This window comes from Podarcis muralis, chromosome 17 (genome assembly GCF_964188315.1).
Source record: "Podarcis muralis chromosome 17, rPodMur119.hap1.1, whole genome shotgun sequence".
Taxonomy (NCBI): Eukaryota; Metazoa; Chordata; class Lepidosauria; order Squamata; family Lacertidae; genus Podarcis; species Podarcis muralis.
In genome coordinates this window covers 29,558,738-29,575,302 of record NC_135671.1, presented here as the reverse complement: position 1 = coordinate 29,575,302, position 16,565 = coordinate 29,558,738, and the positions used below count along the sequence as shown (strand labels likewise).

At 43.3% G+C, this 16,565-nt stretch overlaps 1 protein-coding gene across 4 annotated transcripts in view; it reads left to right on the top strand.

The window, feature by feature from the left end:
* The window catches only part of GLIS3 (GLIS family zinc finger 3), a 194,155-nt gene that overhangs the window by 137,601 nt on the left and 39,989 nt on the right, over positions 1 to 16,565 (top strand). For all 4 annotated transcript variants that reach the window (XM_077921035.1, XM_077921033.1, XM_077921036.1 and 1 more), the window contains one exon: positions 14,037 to 14,178. In XM_077921035.1, the coding sequence (XP_077777161.1) occupies positions 14,037 to 14,178 (142 nt within the window). The remainder of the gene's footprint in view (positions 1 to 14,036; positions 14,179 to 16,565) is intronic.

Sequence of the window (16,565 nt, the reverse complement as noted above, 5' to 3'; positions counted from 1 at the left end):
AGGTTGTAATGTATAACATTTATAAGCTACAGTAAACTTATGGGGTCTTTGAGAACCTCTGATGACTAACTCACTTCAGGTTTTGGTATTTGAAATATTTCCTGGCGTAATAATAAAATGTAAGAAACAATAAACCTTTAAAGTCAGAATTAAGGTTATTTACGACTTTAATTAAAAATGAAAATTGGCTTAATGTAAAAAAAAGAAAGAAAAGTCTTTAGAAAAATGTGAATTCATCAAAAATAACCATAAAAATTCCAAGGTGATAAAAGCACAGTGAGATAATAGCGCCAGCCCTAGGGGACCGTTGACTTGAATAGAATGAGACCCTTTGCTGTTCCACCCTGTTAGTCATGGATTTGTTTAATATATCTTGCTTGACTGCCTCTAATCCTCTTTTTAAATCTCCCCTCTGCACACCAAATGACATTATTTTGCTGTCTTGAGATATAACTTGCCCTTCAAACTGCCTCGCACACATTGTAAGTATTAGCGAGGGTCTGTTTATGTGCCATGAAGCCCATGTCCTTGTTTACTTTGAGAAAACCTGACCACAACAATAGGATGTCCATTGATTCCAGAACAGCTGGGATTTGTGTAATTGCGTCTGCATGTGGTTCCTCCGATATTGCCAGTATCCTAATTAATCATTAGGGCATTTTCCTTTGCCTTCTGGGAATTCATTCAAGGTTTGGGTAGTAATTTAAAGTGAGCTCCACATTCTATATGTACTTACTATTTGTACAATAAATGTAAACCACATCCAGGGAGACTGCAGGAAAAAATAGCAACTTTTTGCTTTTGAGAGCAGTGACTAATGGCCTCCTCCCCTGTTGAGAAATGTAAGGGCCTTTCCCGGCACTGTAAAATCACGTATGTCTATTTGCATGGTTATAAAGCCCAACCATAACTGAAAAAATTGTGCTAATTCAAAGGGTTTCCTAGTGATTAACTGTCCCGTGGCCTAAGGCAGACGGAAGCACCAGAGTTTAACTAACTGAAGAGCCAAACCACCAGATACTTTATCTATGCCCTTAAATCAGATTTTTTAAAAAGACAAGTTGTCAGCACTGATCCAGATTAATGTGTGGACAGGGGATTTCAACCCTTTGCCCATAACTGTCAATCGTCCCTTATTTGGCGGGAAACTCCCTTATCCCAGCGCCATGTCCCGCTGCTGTCCCTTACTGATGATGTCCCTTAAATTTCCCGGGTTTCAAAGGAAGCAGCTCCTCTCCCTCCCTCCCTGCCGGCCAGGGAGGAGGGAGGCTCCAACTGTGTTGCTTGGCTGCGTTGCTCACCCAATAAGGAGTCTAAGAACAACTGGAGGGTGGAGCTTGCATGCCTTGTGCCGATCAAATCGGCTGCGTTGCCTGGGGACTCGCCTTTGCTCAGCGCTTCCCAGCGGAGAGGTGACGTGGTTTTCCTTGCTGCATCCCCTTTGCCAGGTTGCATTTTCTGACAAGGGATCCACCAGCAGGAGCTGTGAGCCTGGGAGAGGAGGGAGGTAGATCATGAGGCATGGATTGGCCATGTTGGAGGATGGGCCTTGACAGCAGGGCACAAAAGGGGAAGGACTACACTTGCATGAGGGATGCGGGTGATGCTGTGGATTAAACCACAGAGCCTAGGACTTGCCGATCAGAAGGTTGGCGGTTCGAATCCCCGCGACGGGGTGAGCTCCCGTTGCTTGGTCCCTGCTCCTGCCAACCTAGCAGTTCAAAAGCACATCAAAGTGCAAGTAGATAAATAGGTACTGCTCTGGCGGGAAGGTAAACGGTGTTCCGTGTGCTGCTCTGGTTCGCCAGAAGCAGCTTAGTCATGCTGGCCACATGACCTGGAAGCTGTACGCCGGCTCCCTCAGCCAATAAAGCAAGATGAGTGCTGCAACCCCAGAGTCAGTCACGACTGGACCTAATGGTCAGGGGTCACCTTTACCTTTACAATTGCCCTCCCTATTTGTATCTAGTGCAAGAGAAGGCGTTATAAATAAGCCACCAATAAGCCCCCTTGACTGATCAGAGATATCTTGGTGGGAGTGAGCGGTGATCTTCAAATTCTTAGTCTAGGCTTCCACACATGTGCTCAATTGTGAAGATCTTACTTGTGCCTGACCAGCCTATAACAATTTACATTATTGAAATTAGTATGCCTAATAAAAAATAATAATAATAACCCAATCCATGGATCATGCTTTTAAAATCTGATGTAATTCCTCAAATTATTACTATGCAATAGGTGGTTCCTCAATGCAAAAAATCCCATTAAGATGCATAACTACACAATCGCCCTATGTACTTGTTGATTATTTCACATGTCCCAATCTATAAACTGCTATGATTAGAATGAAAATTCTGCATTTTCCCAAAGAAAATGTGAAACTGTATGTGTTGCCGTTGTTGCTTATTTACTTGCAATTTCGAATTAATTGTCATACCAAGTTGGATCCAAACGTAGCAGTGCATGAAAGGAAAAACTCCTCCTCTCCACAGAAAGCTTTTGATCCAGCTGAGAGATTTTGCTGGGAAGATGGTGGAGGAGGAGTTTTTTTCACCAATTCACCTTTACTCCCTGCTGCTCTCCCACTCTGTGAAGGAAGATTCCTCAGCAAAAGTCAGTTCCCCACTTGACCCACCAGTGAGAGCAAAGCTGGAATCCAAGCCATCATATTGAACCAAAATAGTGATTTACAATACTTTTTAAAAGTCTGTCTTTTAAGGATTAGGTACCAAACTGTTTCTTTGTGATATTTTTTTTAAGCTGCAGACATTTAAACAGCCAAATTAATAAAACCACACTAAGATAAACATTAGCATTTGCTTTCATGGAAAGAGTCCAGACGATTTATTTGTACTGCACACTGACTCAGATTATTGTTTTCAGTGCTGGAAGAGAAGCTGCCATCTTTGCTGTGTCCCAGCTTGAACAGCGTGTCTGGCATTCGGATGTTGTTCAGAGAGAGAACTAAAAAGAGCAAGGATATCATTGATGTCAACCATGCTTAAGATAGATAAAGACGAGCTTTTTGAATTTTTTAGTGGCAAGTGTGTGTCATAATCCTGATGCATGGTAATTGTGCTCTGTGTGCAATTAATCTTTGTTCCCTAACTCTATTATTTTTAGTTTCGCCACTGTCTATGAGGCAAACATATAATAGCAACCCTGGCTATATTTATTTCAATGAATATTTTTAATCTGGTGACATACTGCCAAAGTCAGTGTGCTGCCTTGAGGGATGCCTCGATGCAGCTGTCTTTCTCGGTTTCACAGGCATGCAGATTTTATAGAAATTAAAAAAGAAAATCAAGACTCTAGGGAGAACAGAATCCTTCACTACAAGTCTGGCCCAGTTGAATGGCTGTAAACAGAAATGCTTTATCCAAGTTGCCTAAACAGATTTCTCCACAGTGTCTGAATATCTTAACTTTTTGACATAGGAATGACTGCCAATTAGCAAGGAAAGAACTACTCTACTCCATAGTTTTTGGGTGGCTTCCGATTTTTACTGTTAATTGCTATCACTTCAGAAAGTAAATAAGATTGGACAAGAACAGGCTATTTTAAAACACAAAACGTTTGCATGTATCAAGGATGACGGCTGTGGTTTTGAATGCCAGGTACAGCTGCAGGTTTTTTGGGATGGGGTGGGGGATGTATCTATTAAATGGATATTCGCTGGGTCGGCAGTGATAATTTTCCTTATTATTTCAAACGATTCTTATTGCAAGGCGAAGAACATTGAAGCCAGATCTACTTGCCGGGGGCTGTTGTGTTCCTCCAGCAGTTGCCTCCACTTAGGCCCAGTCCTATCACTGGGCAGAGGAAAGGAACCACCTCCGACAGCAGATACTAGGGCATGAGTCCAGCAGCAAGGGGGTAGACAATGGAGCTGGGAGTGCCATGGGGCCTGCGCTGCACCCTCCAAGATAAGCCTACAGCCTACAGCCTTAGCAGAGTGTTGTTGTGGTTTAGTTGTTATTTTTATATTTATTTATGATGTTGTTGTTGTTTAGTCGTTTAGTCGTGTCCGACTCTTCTTGACCCCATGGACCAGAGCACGCCAGGCACTCCTGTCTTCCACTGCCTCCCGCAGTTTGGTCAAACTCATGTTCGTAGCTTCGAGAACACTGTCCAACCATCTCGTCCTCTGTCGTCCCCTTCTCCTTGTGCTCTCCATCTTTCCCAACATCAAGGTCTTTTCCAGGGAGTCTTCTCTTCTCATGAAGTGGCCAAAGTCTTGGAGCCTCAGCTTCAGGATCTGTCCTTCCAGTGAGCACTCAGGGCTGATTTCCTTCAGAATGGATAGGTTTGGATAGATCTTCTTGCAGTCCATGGGACTCTCAAGAGTCTCCTCCAGCACCAGAATTCAAAAGCATCAATTCTTCGACGATCAGCCTTCTTTATGGTCCAGCTCTCACTTCCATACATCACCACTGGGGAAACCATAGCTTTAACTATACGGACCTTTGTTGGCAAGGTGATGTCTCTGCTTTTTTAGATGCTGTCTAGGTTTGTCATTGCTTTTCTCCCTAGAAGCAGGCGTCTTTTAATTTTGTGGCTGCTGTCACCATTGGCAGTGATCATGGAGCCCAAGAAAGTAAAATCTCTCACTGCCTCCATTTCTTCCCCTTCTATTTGCCAGGAGGTGATGGGCCTAGTGGCCATGATCTTAGTTTTTTTGATGTTGAGCTTCAGACCATATTGTGCACTCTCCTCTTTCACCCTCATTAAAAGGTTCTTTAATTCCTCCTCACTTTCTGCCATCAAAGTTGTGTCATCTGCATATCTGAGGTTGTTGATATTTCTTCCGGCAATCTTAATTCCGGCTAGGGATTCATCCAGCCCAGCCTTTCACATGATGAATTCTGCATATAAGTTAAATAAGCAGGGAGACAATATTTATATTTATTTATATCCTGCCTTTTTCCTTGGCAGCACTCAAGGATGCTTATAGATAAAAACAAGAACCTCTGAAAACATAGGGGGGGAATATTAAAAAACAAACACTGATAGAATTAAAACAATATACATATATAACATCTGTTTAAAACATGCAAATAACTACAATAAAAACAGCAAACCAACAGCCCCTTAAAGTTAAAGGCAGGCCTGTTGGAATAAGGAAGTTTTCACCTGCCGGTGAAAGATAACAAGGAGGGAGCCAGGTAGAGGACGCTATGCTATTGCTAGCATTAAAATAAGATTCACCTGTCAATCAAGTCATCTTCTGCATGTTGGCCGCCATCTTGCCTTTGCCTCCGGCAGCTCAGTAGCCCTCCGTCCACTGCATGATGGCAAACCACTTTTGAAACGAAGGTGTCTTTCAAAGCCAAATGGACAATCCTCAGAGGAGGCCCTGCTGGCCATACCATGGGCAGCAAACCTCATGAAAATGGGACTTTTCGGTGGTACCCTCTGGAATACACTTTCTGCATGGGCCAAGACCTTACGCTCCTCATTATATTATACAATGTTTCTCCCAGGTAATGCTGATTGTACACTAATAGTTTCTGCAAAGATCAAACACTGTGCTTGCAGGGGTGGACTCTGGTAATTTTTCATAACATGGCACCCTGTGCCAGGCCAAGATGGAGCTTCTCAATAATGGATCATCTCCATTTTGTGCCCCCTCGGCTCGGCGCCCTGTGAGGGGGAACAGCGCCCTCAATCTGGCACTGATGCTTGCTTTTGTCTGCTAGGCATTCTAGCAGACATTTTCACAGCAAAATGGTACAGGAACTCAGGCAAAATAGTAGAAGGACTGGCAGCAATGCAACTTGCAAAGCATCAGTTTGGTTGTTATTATGTTTTGGTGGTAGTTATGAGTTTTCAGTTTTCAGCTGTTGGTTCTACATGCAAAAAAGCAAGCATCAGAGATGTTTGTAACATTTCTCTTGGTATTTATTTTTATTCCTTGGTAATTTATTTAAATGTGTTTCTTTCTAAAAATAATGCTATTGCTCTTTGCATGAACTTTTATAAATTTAGCAACAAAACTCCCTTTCATCTTTCTTCCTTCTCATAAGTGGAATAAAATAGAACGGAACACGCAATCATCATAATTGTCTTGAATCGCCTTCTATACCAAAGTCTCAAGGAAATTTACCATAAAAATAATCAATTACATTTCTGCATTGTATAGGTTTGAGGCAATACGGCAGCAGGTTAGGCAAAGTGTCTTCAGAGCTTATACCTTTTGAGCACTGAGTCCAAAGTATTTCTCTTTTTTATGGTACTATCTCTTCATATTCCAAGGGCTGCGTTTCAGTGTCAGTTTTAGTTTCTAGTTGCCCTTCTTCAAAATTATATTTCACATTTCATTGTTAAAGCTGCAAGAAAGAGTATAAAGGGGACAGGAAAAATTTAATTTTATTACTTTGTACACACTTGAGTTTTGAATATATCTTCATTCATTTGTTTTCTACGGAATCCAATTGAAATATTTCATTAATGCAAGAGGAGGTATTGCAACTGGGGGCTAAGGGTCACTAAGCAGTGCCCATGGCAACTAAGAAGCCATTCCTCACAAAAATGCTGCAAAGAGTAAGTGTTTTAATCCTAACTGTAATCCCCTTACTTCCTGTTCTCAAATGAAATATAAATCAGACACTGTGGAGCAGAGCAGTTTTTCTCAAAGGGGATGTTGGTGCAAAAGGATTAGAGATGGGCAGAAGTGTTTGAGGAATTTAATTATGCTATTTGTTGTGAAATGCTGGTGACTCTGATCAACAATTCTTTTGACTACAGTGACTGAAAACAACAAAACAGACTTTGCACATGAATGGTGGGTTGGCTTTTGTCCCCGTCCCCTTTTGTCCCTCTTGTTGCATCATTACTTCTAATTGTTGTGACACAAAAGCTTTTTGCATTTGCACTCTCTGTTTCCTCAATGTGGGGTTTAAGCATTATAGGGTCTCCACCAACCTATAGGAAAGAGGTGCAATTCATTAATTTATAGCTTTCCATGTACCTTACTCGTGTTTGATACTGTTGTAGTTGTTTAAAAAGTGTTTCTATATTGCAGTATTTTGTTCATAGAGGATTATCAAGTCTTTTTTTTTAATAATAATTTTTATTAAGTTTTCCAATTAACAATCCAATCATATCACATTAATTATTCCAAATTATACCAATATGTATCATAAAGTCCAAATATTTTGCCAAATTATAAATTTTTGTTGGGGGTTCCCATGCTTCGAGTTCAGTAGGGTCCAGTCATCTCATATTTCTGCTGCTTTTAGTATGCACCAGTCCCATCTTTCAATCTTGTTGTTATCCTTTTTCTTCTTAATAGCCTCTGAGTTGTTTCCACAGGCGAGTTAAAGTAAGCAATATTATGCTTCTGTGTGAAATTTGTAAGGCTCTCCCTTTTTTTTTAAAGCTGAAGCTATGGTTTTCCCAGTAGTGATGTATGGAAGTGAGAGCTGGACCATAAAGAAGGCTGATCGCTGAAGAATTGATGCATTTGAATTATGGTGCCGGAGGAGACTCTTGAGAGTCCCATGGACTGCAAGAAGATTAAACGTATCCATTCTTAAGGAAATCAGCCCTGAGTGCTCACTGGAAGGACAGATCATGAAGCTGAGGCTCCAATACTTTGGCCACCTCATGAGAAGAGAAGACTCCCTGGAAAAGACACTGATGTTGGGAAAGATGGAGGGCACAAGGAGAAGGGGACGACAGAGGATGAGATGGTTGGACAGTGTTCTCGAAGCTACAAACATGAGTCTGACCAAACTGTGGGAGGCAGTGGAAGACAGAAGTGCCTGGCGTGCTCTGATCCATGGGGTCACGAAGAGTCAGATACGACTAAATGACTAAAAAACAACAACAACAAGTCTTTTGCTTGCAATAAATCCTCACACGCTGTTATTTATGCCGAATCCATCCAAAAGTCTTCCTCGGATGGCAGACGCCATCTTTCTCAGTTCTGATGAAATAGAATCTAGGCATTTGCTCATTAATTTTCCCAGACAAGTTGCACCATAAATTAGCCTTGGATTATCAAGTCTTTGGGCCCAATACAAGGAGGAAAGGCAGGAGACTAGAAGTGTCCATTGGAACTGAGCTCATCCTGAACTGACCTGGGCTGCATCAGAAACGTTCAGGGTGGCCTGAACCAAATTGCAGACCCTCCAACATTTCTCAAATGAAAATAGGGACATCCTATTCCATAATGATAATTTTACTATTTATACCCCACACATCTTGTTGGGTTGCCCCAGCCACTCTAGGAAGCTTCCAAAAACATAATAAAACATTAAAAAAAACTTTCCTGTACAGGATTGCCTTCAGACGGCTTAAGGGTCGGATAACTCCATACCCTCCAACATTTCTCCGATGAACACAGGGACATCCTAAGGAAAAATGGGATGTTCTAGGATCAAATCAGAAACTGGGATGGCTTCTCTAAATCAGGGAGGTCCCTGGAAAATAGGGACAATTGGAGGGTCTGAAACTGGGATCCCTCTGAGTCACCCCAGACGGAATCAGGAGCCTCCAAAGTGGTTTGGGGCTATTGAGACATTTTAAAAACTGTGCAGTCAATGTGTCTACAAAAATTGAAACATTTTCCCTCCCCTCACACTTGCCACATAAAAAAAATACTACCACGTAAGAAAAAAGGGCAAGGTCGTTTGTCGCGGACAGCCATAGCTTCTTATCAGAGGGAATGATTTCCTGGGCTTTCAGATCAGAGTGCTTTGGGCTAGGAGTTGAAACAACACATCGCCTTCTTCTTGATAGTTCTGCTACTGGTTCATGCTTGTACTATACTGAACGTTCAAGTCCTCCTGCCTCTCACTCCTCTCCACCGCTGGGCTACACACAGATTAGCCCCAGAGCTCACTAACATTCACCACACCAAGAACTTCCTCTCTTGGTTCTTCTCTATTATATACTCTTCTTGAAAAGTATAAAGTCAGACCATGGCGCCCTGTGTGAGGCCAAAATGCTTGCTTCGGGAAGGGGGTGTGAGGATTCTGTCAGAGTCCAAGAGCCCCCCTACCTCCTTCCCAAAGCTGGGTATGTGCTTACTAGGCTTGGGGGTGGGAAGGCACCCCCTTGGCCCCCACACCTTGTGGGGGGACCATTTGCACTGCCCCACATCCCCCTCACCCTTCTGCCTCTCCAACTGTCATCACTCACCCTGCAGCTACTATCCTGCAGCTAAAAGAAAGAGCCTTACACCACCTTCAAGGCTGCATCTTATGAAACAGACTGTGGCCCAGAAAAGCTTATGCCATGTTATGTACTGAGTTGAATAGGATCCAAAATGCAGCAGTCTGATTGGTCCTAGAACAATAGTATACAAAATGCAGCAGTCTGATTGGTCCTAGAACAATGCAGCAGTATGATTGGTCCGCAGGAGCCACCCAATCCAGCTCCAGGTGGAAGTGAATCCACAACCTGATTGGCCTACAGGAGAATCCCGGAAATAGCCAATCACGGGCAGCCCATTGTGTAAGTAATGTATATAAAGCAGATATTTTGGGGAAACTTTCATTCCCCCTCACCACTATGAGCTGAATGTTGTTGTTTAATCGTTCAGTCGTGTCCGACTCTTCGTAACCCCATGGACCAGAGCACGCCAGGCACTCCTGTCTTCCACTGCCTCCCCCAGTTTGGTCAAACTCATGCTGGTAGCTTCGAGAACACTATCCAACCATCTTGTCCTCTGTGGTCCCCTTCTCCTTGTGTCCTCCATCTTTCCCAACATCAGGGTCTTTTCCAGGGAGTCTTCTCTTCTCATGAGGTGGCCAAAGTATTGGAGCCTCAGCTTCAGGATCTGTCCTTCCAGTGAGCACTCAGGGCTGATTTCCTTCAGAATGGATAGGTTTGATTTTCTTGCAGTCCATGGGACTCTCAAGAGTCTCCTCCAGCACCAGAATTCAAAAGCATCCATTCTTTGGCGATCAGCCTTCTTTATGGTCCAGCTCTCACTTTCATACATCACTACTGGGAAAACCATAGCTTTAACTATACGGACCTTTGTTGGCAAGGTGATGTCTCTGCTTTTTAAGATGCTGTCTAGGTTTATCCACTCTCGACTCCGAGTATATTTCATGCCATAATGTTTGTGTGTGTGTTTGTGTGCCTTCAAGGTGCCTGAAGACTGTTGCTTTCACTCATCATTAGCTTCCTAGGCACCATCCATCTTCCTCTGTTGATAGAACAAGGCAGCTTTCCATCTCTCCCTCTCATGCAGCCTGATTTGTCAGGATGGCCATCAAAACCCCTGCTTAACTGTATTTTCAGACCATGGGATTTGTATCAGCACTGTGTTATGCAAAGAATAGTCGTGTTTCTCCAAACTTAAAGCCATTCCTCACAGCCGTAAGGATGATAAAAGGCCCCAAGGTGCTCAGAAGAAGATGAAAACCATGAATCTTATGGCAGGCTGCCACCTGCTGCAGCTCGCTAGGACAGCTGCCTCACTGCTATCTGTCATGTTTGCCAAGCTGCAGCTGGGTTGATTTTGCAACATTCTGTAAAAATAACAAAGTTTAGTATGCTCTTGCAGGAGCAAAGGACTGTGTGAACATCATTGGTAACCTGGAAAAGAGAGTGGCTGGGCAGGTTTCTCCCCTTTCGGGTTCTGAATGGGAAGATGAGAATCTCTGTATGCTTGTGATAATCTTCCTGTTTGGTTCATTGGTGGGGTAAGATACTGTTTCCAGCTAATGTGGAATCTCAGCTTCAGGGCAAGTGTTTTGAAGATGTCCTTTCCCAGGAGTATATATCTGTGGGTAGATGAGGGCTTGTTTGGCTCTCCCATCCCTGTAGATGCAGCCGGAGTGTTGTGGCATCCTTGGAGGTCTTACTTTCATTCAGGATTTCCTCTGACTATCATTCCAAACTTTGGGACTAGGTCTGCAAAAGGTTATTTTATCTAATTCTGCAGCCACAGGAAAGGGCATCACCTGCACCCTTACAGCACGTCTCCCTGACTCCAAAACGCTTCTCAAGTGTCTTTAATGTCAGCCTTCGGATGGATTCCTAAATGCTACAATAATAGGAAATATGAGTCTAGCTATCAAAGGCACCATTATTCTCTCAAAAATGTTTTGATAGCAAGCTTATCTGCGTGGGTGTACATACATCAAGCTATTTTTCTCCTGGCTGAGCTTATTCAGAAGCATATTTTAGTGGCATCTGATTTCCACGGAACAATGATGACTACCAAGGTGTCCATGAAGAAAACATGAGTCTGATAAACAACAGCGATAAGGAAAGTGCTAAAGAAAAGGTCTTTTGATGGGGAACCTTTTCCTTTGGAAGCATCTCATGCCTCCGACCAACTGAATGCCTGTTCTTGCACTCAAACGGAATGCAGCCGCAAATTGAGGGATTTAGGGGCCTTGTTCCCTTTCAATTACGTTCCCTTGATTTGCTAAATCTTGGGTGATTATCCAATCATACCTGAAATGAGGAAATGATGGGAGTTGAGTTTCCCTCTCTTGTCCTAAGAGATTATAAGCATTAGAACTGTCAAGGGGGGGAAAGCACGTGTGTGCATGTATATATATCGCTATAAATGGTGCCTTGTTTTCTGCTTTACCTAAGTAAGAATAACATTGCTGCTGGGAACTGCTCAGATTCCAGATGCAAAGTTTGTCATATTAAAAGGACGATCTGAATACCTCGCATGAAAACAATGTATTGTATATTTCAAAGCAAGTAGATCACGTGTGCAGAATACTGGAGAGCCACTCCATTAAATACAGTGAGCGAAACATTTAGGTTCATACCATTATTATATCTTTAAATTCAGTGCAAGTACTTTGGAAACACTGCTGCAGATTTCAGGATTGATGGCTGGGTTAATATATCACTTAATAGTGTATTATGGAACATATTTCCATGGGCACAAATTGGGCAGGATTTTGGTCACAGGCCATATCTGTAGGATGGATTATTTTTCATCTAAGAACACAGAATATTTGACTTCATATTCATGAATCAAAGACAGTATTACAACTGTAAAATCACAACAAACAAGCTTGAGCATGGACAGAATTCAGTTAACCAGTGCACTGTTTGGTTTCCAGGTCTAACTAAATGTTGCAAGTGTAATAAAAGCGAATTAGGGAGGGAGAGATTTGGGGCAGAGAAGTTATGGGGTAGAGGGGTTATTTCCCCCTGCATTTCTGATTCCAAGCAATTTTTCCTACCCTCAGCACCACAAACATGTCGTTTATTTTGCAAACAATGTGATAGGGTGGATCGTTGGACATTTATTACCACTATTCACATTTCCATGTAACATTTTCAGTTGAACAATACTGTGTGTGATTCCTTTCTGTTCCATTGGGGCAATTCTCACTTCATTTTTGGTAATCAAGCACTATGTGTACACTCAGGTTCAAAATACACACGAGCCACAAAAAAGGCAGTATATGCACATGTAAGGTAAAGGTAAAGGGACCCCTGACCATTAGGTCCAGTCGTGGCCGACTCTGGGGTTGCAGCGCTCATCTCACTTTATTGGCCGAGGGAGCTGGCGTACAGCTTCCAGATCATGTGGCCAGCATGACTAAGCCACTTCTGGTGAACCAGAGCAGCGCATGGAAACACTGTTTACCTTCCCGCCGGAGCGGTACCTATTTATCTACTTGCACTTTGACGTGCTTTCGAACTTCTAGGTTGGCAAGAGCAGGGACTGAGCAATGGGAGCTCACCCCGTCGCGGGGATTCGAACCGCCAACCTTCTGATCGGCAAGTCCTAGGCTCTGTGGTTTAACCCACACCGCCACCCACGTCCCTATAGGCACATGTACTTTCTCCATTTGTCCTTAAAATACATGCATATAGGGAACCACATTCTTCTTTTTCGCAGCCTGCATGTGACTTGAGAAACAAATCTATTTTGTGTGTGTATTCCCAATCAGCATTTCAAAGCATTCCATTCAGGTTCCTAAAAAATGCAAAAACTCAAACCACACTTTGCTTCATTCTTTATTATCCCATCTTTCCCCCATATTCTGAATCCAATTTCACATAGTTGGGATGCCAATAAAGGAAAGAGATCAGCTTTGTACAGTTTAATAATAATAATAATAATAATAATAATAATAATAATAATAATAATAATAATAGATATATTGCTGGCAAGTTGCGTTGTAAAGGAACCTTTTTAAAGGCAAATATAAACATAGGATAAATAATGTAGCCTTGAAATCTTTCTTGGGAAGGTTAATTGTTTTTGAACAATGTTTCGTGGCAATTAGTGCCACTTTCACTACTTATTCTAAGAATCTGGATGGAGAAAATGTAGATACCTTTGACCTTAGAAATATACATGTATAATAGCAGTAATAGCTGTTAAGCAATTCAGAGTGGAGTTCATGGTTACAGCATGAGAAACATCTGGGTCCTGGAGGTGGGAGATGCATGAGGGATAAACGAGAAAAGATACAAGAACTCATCGTACATATTTCTGGTTTTGCTTCTTAGCAAAATAGGGACAAGGATGTGAGAGCAGCTATCAAGACAGGACAACAGCTTGGGATGGAAATGGCCACAACTTTATTGATTACAGATGTCTGAAGGCTTTGGTATAGGCACTGGGGATGCATGCGGAATCAGCCAACCCAATTTCTGGTGGATTTCTTCACCAGAACCCCCTAGGATGCAGATCAAATAGGGGGAACTCCCTAGGATGCTCTTTTGGGGAGTTCTGTGGTCCATTAGCCACCATCTTGGCCTTCAGACAAAACTTTCCCCCTAAACCCCTTTACCGGGATACTCTGACAATTTGTTCTAGTTGGATAGACTGCGAAGTCATTCTGTCTTATGCTGTCCATAAGCGTCAATGTGCCGTTTTCACCATTCTTAGCAAATGCATTTGTTATGCTCCAAATGTTGGGATTACATGCTTGCTCCTGGTCTTTAAACCAGGGGAGAGGGATGTAATGCAATCTTCTGACCTCATTTTGTTTTCACTGAAACATAATTATATTATTATGTTTCGTTATATGATGTTTGTTGTTTCTCTGAAACACATGGTTTTTCTCTTTTCTGTGCTTGTATTTCAGTTGCGTTCAAGTATAGAGCTTGACCAGGACATTCTCAATGACTGTCTCACGATCCAGCCTCTCCAACCTCCTGCATCTCCCCAGGGCACTTCAGAAAGTACCGTCAGACAATCTCCAGGACCTGTGCATGACATTTACACAGGTATGGTATGGGGGGGGAGTGAAAGAAACGTTATGTACAGGGTAGGATTCCAGGAAATAATTTTGTTGCCCATAAAAGCAAAGGAACGGACAATGAAAATGAATTGACAAAAAAGGAAGACAATTTTAATCTGGAGTCAGTATGAAAGTTTCATGAAGGATACAAGTATGATCTCGAAAAAGGAAAGAACTGTAAAGCCCAATTAAATTTACAGGGAGAAAATTAAGAGCAATTTCTGCAAGAAACCAAAGGGAGTTTACGGTATCATCTTGGAAAACATCTTAATTCAGTTTAATCCGGGCCTCCAACCCAAAAATGAAGCTTCAGGCGCCCCTTTCACTCTTGTGGGGAAACATTTTTAAGGCTGTAAGTTTTTCTCTTTTTGAGAGACATGGATGGAATTACAGCTATAGAAGCCCCTCCTGAGTGGATATATGCTTGACATAGATGCCTTTAAACTTGCTTGGAGGAGGAAATAAAAGGGATTCTTGGTTTTAGGAACAGTGATTTTATTAGGAATATGGCAGGCATCGAAGGAGTGTCCCTAGGAAAGGAATGTACAGACTGCCAAAAGGATGGGAGATGTAACAAATGCGAGAAGGTAAATGAAAAAAACTAGACTGAGACTTGAGTTCTTCTCAGGATAATTGTGATGGCCTGGGATTCAGATTCAGATGCTGAACCTGAGGAATCCCAGCCTGCACAGGATTCCCCGCCTCCAGAACCAGCTGAGCTGGGGCTGGGGCCTGAGCCTGAAGGGTCCTCACCTGTGCTGGATCCTCAGGTGCAGGCACCAGCTGAGTCTGCTCTGGCCCCGGAGGTGATGGAGGACCCATTGCCTGCAGGTGCTCCACTCTCAGTCCCGTCAGGGGAGGCTGAGGTTGCAGAGGCTCAGGGCAGAGAGGTGGAGGGAACTAAGTTCCCGCAGGAGGAGTGCTCGCCTCCAGGCCAGGAGAGGCGAGTCACCTGAGGTTCGGGGCCACCCTATGCCTCGGGGCATATAAAAGCCAGCCAGCCCCAGTCCCAAGTTGCGGGAGCAACATTGGTGGTTGTCAGTCCCTGCCTGAACCCTGCCCTGCACCCAGCTTTGACTTTTACGGACTGCCTTCATATTGCTTCATCGTCCACGGACTGGACTTGGACCTTGCCTCTCGATTAACCTCCGGGACCAGCACAATAATCATAGAAAGCTGCCTTATATTGAGCCAGACCATTAATCTATCTGGCTCATTATGATCTGCACAAATTTGGTGAGTAGAGTTTCTGACAGGGTTTTCCCACCCTCACCCTACATGGAAACACCAGGGAGTGAATCTGGGACTTCTAATAGGCTTGGCATGTGATTTATCCCGATTCATGGCCCTTCTTCCAAAGGAGGATGGCAATACTCTGCCTTTACTTTATATTTAATGCCTATGGAGGAGGTCATTTGGGTCACTGCAGATTACTATACAGGGTTGAGAAAAACTGCACTTGTTTAAATTACCCCTTATATGCAATTATTAAAAGTAAGCACATCCTGTCCGTCATTGCAACCGGTCACAGGTTTAGCGACGGTAAAGAGCAATTTGTGTGCGACGCGGGTGGTGCTGTGGGTAAAACCTCAGTGCCTAGGACTTGCCGATCGTATGGTCGGCGGTTCGAATCCCCGCAACGGGGTGAGCTCCCGTCGTTCGGTCCCAGCTCCTGCCCACCTAGCAGTTCAAAAGCACTCTTAAGTGCAAGTAGATAAATAGGGACCGCTATATAGCGGGAAGGTAAACGGCGTTTCCGTGTGCTGCACTGGTGCTGGCTCGCCAGAGCAGCTTCGTCACGCTGGCCACGTGACCCGGAAGTGTCTTCGGACGGTGCCAGCTCACGGCCTCTAGAGCGAGATGAGCACGCAACCCCAGAGTCGGACACGACTGTTCCGTACGGGCAGGGGTATCTTTACCTTTACCTTTAAAGAGCAGTTACAGATAGGTAGCTGTGTTGGTCTGCCATAGTCAAAACAAAAAAAAAATTCCTTCCAGTAGCACCTTAAAGACCAACTAAGTTAGTTCTTGGTATGAGCTTTCGTGTGCATGCACACTTCTTCAGATACCCTGGTATCTGAAGAAGTGTGCATGCACACGAAAGCTCATACCAAGAACTAACTTAGTTGGTCTTTAAGGTGCTACTGGAAGGAATTTTCTTTAAAGAGCAATTCAGTATCAAATGATGGGTTAACTGATACATACACAATTTGTTTTCTTTCCCTCCTGCTGGTGCCAGACTAAACTGGCTAAAATCAAATGAGGGATATGCAATGCACCCAGGACAACTTGATGATAGTGAGGAAGCTGACGCGTGAAAAATGTTATTATACAACGACTGAAGATTCATTGGACCCCTCTCTGCTTTAGTTA